This window comes from Capsicum annuum, chromosome 4 (assembly GCF_002878395.1).
Source record: "Capsicum annuum cultivar UCD-10X-F1 chromosome 4, UCD10Xv1.1, whole genome shotgun sequence".
Classification (NCBI taxonomy): domain Eukaryota; kingdom Viridiplantae; phylum Streptophyta; class Magnoliopsida; order Solanales; family Solanaceae; genus Capsicum; species Capsicum annuum.
In genome coordinates, this window is record NC_061114.1 from 187,011,976 (window position 1) to 187,015,003 (window position 3,028).

At 37.3% G+C, this 3,028-nt stretch overlaps 1 protein-coding gene across 6 annotated transcripts in view; it reads right to left on the minus strand.

The window, feature by feature from the left end:
• Positions 1 to 266: 266 nt before the first annotated feature.
• Positions 267 to 3,028, minus strand: part of LOC107867667 — a 9,618-nt gene continuing 6,856 nt past the window's right edge. For all 6 annotated transcript variants that reach the window (XM_047410419.1, XM_047410418.1, XM_047410420.1 and 3 more), the window contains exon 6: positions 267 to 854. In XM_047410419.1, coding sequence (XP_047266375.1) covers positions 594 to 854 — 261 coding nt within the window. In that variant the 3' untranslated portion in view covers positions 267 to 593. The remainder of the gene's footprint in view (positions 855 to 3,028) is intronic.

The window sequence follows — 3,028 nt, forward strand, 5'->3', positions numbered from 1 at the left end:
CCATCTTGTTCCATGCTTTAGAGGTAGAGGTATGGACTGCGTACATCTTACCCTCCCCAAACCTCACTATGTGGGAATACACTGGGTTTGTTGTTGTTGCTTCCCTTCTCCCCTTCCCCAACCAATCATCAATAGTAAAACATCAAAAACTAGAAGAAAAGGAAAGTATGTACTTTTAACTTTCCATAATAAGAGATTTCATCAAGTAAGAAGAGCCCGAATAACTTTGCGAAGTGTTGCAGTAGATTGAAGATCATGCAGTGTGCTAGTACCAAAATGAAGTGCTGTATAGAAGGAAATATAGGGCTAAAATAGAGTAGCTAGATAAGAACCAAAATCCCCGACAATAAATACCATGATGTCGACAGTCAGGTAGAGAGGCAAACTAAGTTCTCTTTAGAAGAAACCTTACAAAGATCAAACTCTGACAAGCCAGAACTTGGTATGTTTTACACGACACCATCTAAGAACAAAAACCGTCGTGATGACGAATGCTCAGATGCTGCTCCATTGATGGTACTTCTATGAGTTTATCCAGAATCCACAGAAAGACACAAAGCCGAAAGACAGTCTTGGAAACGAATCTACAACTTTCAGACCCATAGGCTTCCAAAGGCTTCTTCGAGTGCCCTTTTCCTGCTTATTTCGGAACTCCATCCCCCAGCCCTAGCTGCCTTTTCAATTCTTAGTTTCATCGTTTCATCATCTTCGTACTCCCCCCCTAGCATATCTGGAATTGATTCAACTGGGAGAGGCTGTGTTGGCCGTGGCTGAGCAATGCCTCCAGCTATTGCAGGGGCATAGTGCCCTTGTGGACCAGTACTGGACCCTGCCTGAGGGCATTGGCCCAAAGCCTGTAGAAATGAAGAAAATAAAATTGGTCAACAATAATAACGGATTATTCACGTGATCACTATTTAAGAAGTGATTCAATATGACGAAACGCAGCCAAAGGAGGATCTAGGATTTGACCTTTATGGGTTCAAATTCGTATTTTTACCACTTCCATCAAATTCACTTGGGTTAGAATCATTATTTGTACATATTCGGTGAATTTTTTAACACAAACACACAGCCTAAGCCAAAACCTACGGGCTCAGATGAACCTATAGCTAATACATTGGATACGCCCCCGACCGTACTTACAACCCAATGACATTCCCTCCTTTTTCATTTGATCTCATATAATGACATGCAGGAACCATCACTATCAATTGTCCTAAGCTTACTATTTGTAAACTCACCCTCTCCATTTTCAAAGAACAAGCCAAAAAAAAAAGTTGCAACTATATAGCCTCTACAACTATGTGGAAAAGATGGCATGGAATTCATCAAATAGGACGAAATCAAGCTAGCAACTAATCTACCTTGACTAAATTATAAACTGCAAACATGTGCCCATCAACAATTTACAGAATGTGCACATAGAAGGAATAACTGAAACGTTTTTAATAGGAAGCTACAAGTTTGTTTGTTAGGTCTCATTTTAGACTATTTTTATACTTGGAAATCAGCATTTGCAATCGTTTCATTGGATACTAATTTATTGTGGACTAGTCAAAATTAGAAAAAAAACAGATGGAGAAGAAGTACCCTTTTGTTCAGCATTATGAGAACATCAAATGACTGAGGAGAATTAAGTTCAACAACATACCCAGTGTAATCACACAAAGTGGGGTCTGGGGAGGATAGGGTGTATGCAGACCTAAGACCTAACCTCTACCTCAGAAGTAAAGTTGTTGTTTTCGATAGACCCTCGGCTTCAAGATAAAAACAATCTAGGAAAAAGAAGTATTGGAAATACAAGAAACAACAGACAGTACTAAAAACAACAGATAATAGCAGAATAATACTGCAATAAAATACTACTATAATCAAACTACACGAAACATCAGTACAAGAAATCGGAGAACAAAAAACAAGAGCAATACTATAACTATAGAATGGCCACAATACACTTCTACCTACTAGTACGGACACAATCCTACCTATTACTCTTATACCCTAATCTATGTCCTCTACACTCTTATATAAGGTCATATCCTTGGTAAGTTGCAACTACGCCGTGTCCTACCTAATGACCTCAGCCAAATACTTATTCGGTCTCCCTTTACCTCTCCTGAATCCATCTAGAGCCAACCTCTCCCATGTTTCTATAAAATTCAACACTGAATTTGAGGGAAGCTACTCTTGAAGTAAAGCAAAATTGGAAAACTACAAAGCCTAAATGAGCATATTCTTTTCAGTCATTGCTCAATGCACAATTTCTAGCAGTTACTGAGTGAATACACCAACTTCTAGCTTCTTCTTCTAAGACAACATGCTAAGTAAATTTCTGAACTTTCTTTAGCTCATTCCATCAATAGTATCCAGGGGATGTCAATGACCTGGAATTTACATGATTGTGTTCAACCAGTTAGGTAGAAAGAATCTAATAGAAGTGAAACATAGAATCTAGAAGTGAAACATACAACAGGAATTAATAAGGGAATCAACTCCAACTGTATCTTTTTATTACATAGCATGCCATCAACCATGTTAGCAAGAGAAGATCATAGTGCATTCATAATACGTTCAAAGCAGGCACATCTATGTCCATCAACTTTTCGATCAAGTATTCGCACGATTTTCATGATGTGATTGGTAAGACTTATGTGACACTATAACTTTAAACTTCTTTTTCTTTGTAAAATTGTCCAGTATCAAATTTGTATTGTAACACTTGATAACTTCTTTCAAGTTTAAATATACTCTTACTTCGTCCAAAAGATTTTGAAATGTTACTTGTATATATAAGAGATGAGATGGAACCAAAAATCTTTGAAAGAGGGATTTTTATTTTTTTTAATCATGTCTTTGAAAGAGGGATATAACATCAGGTTTTTCCATCGCATGCCCGATGTCTTAAAGATGTGTTTTGTTGAAAATCATTTGCAAGAGATCTAGGATGATAGTAAAAGATTGGAATAAAATGTTATAGTACCGCATGCCCGATGTCTTAAAGATGTATTTTGTTAAAAATCATTCG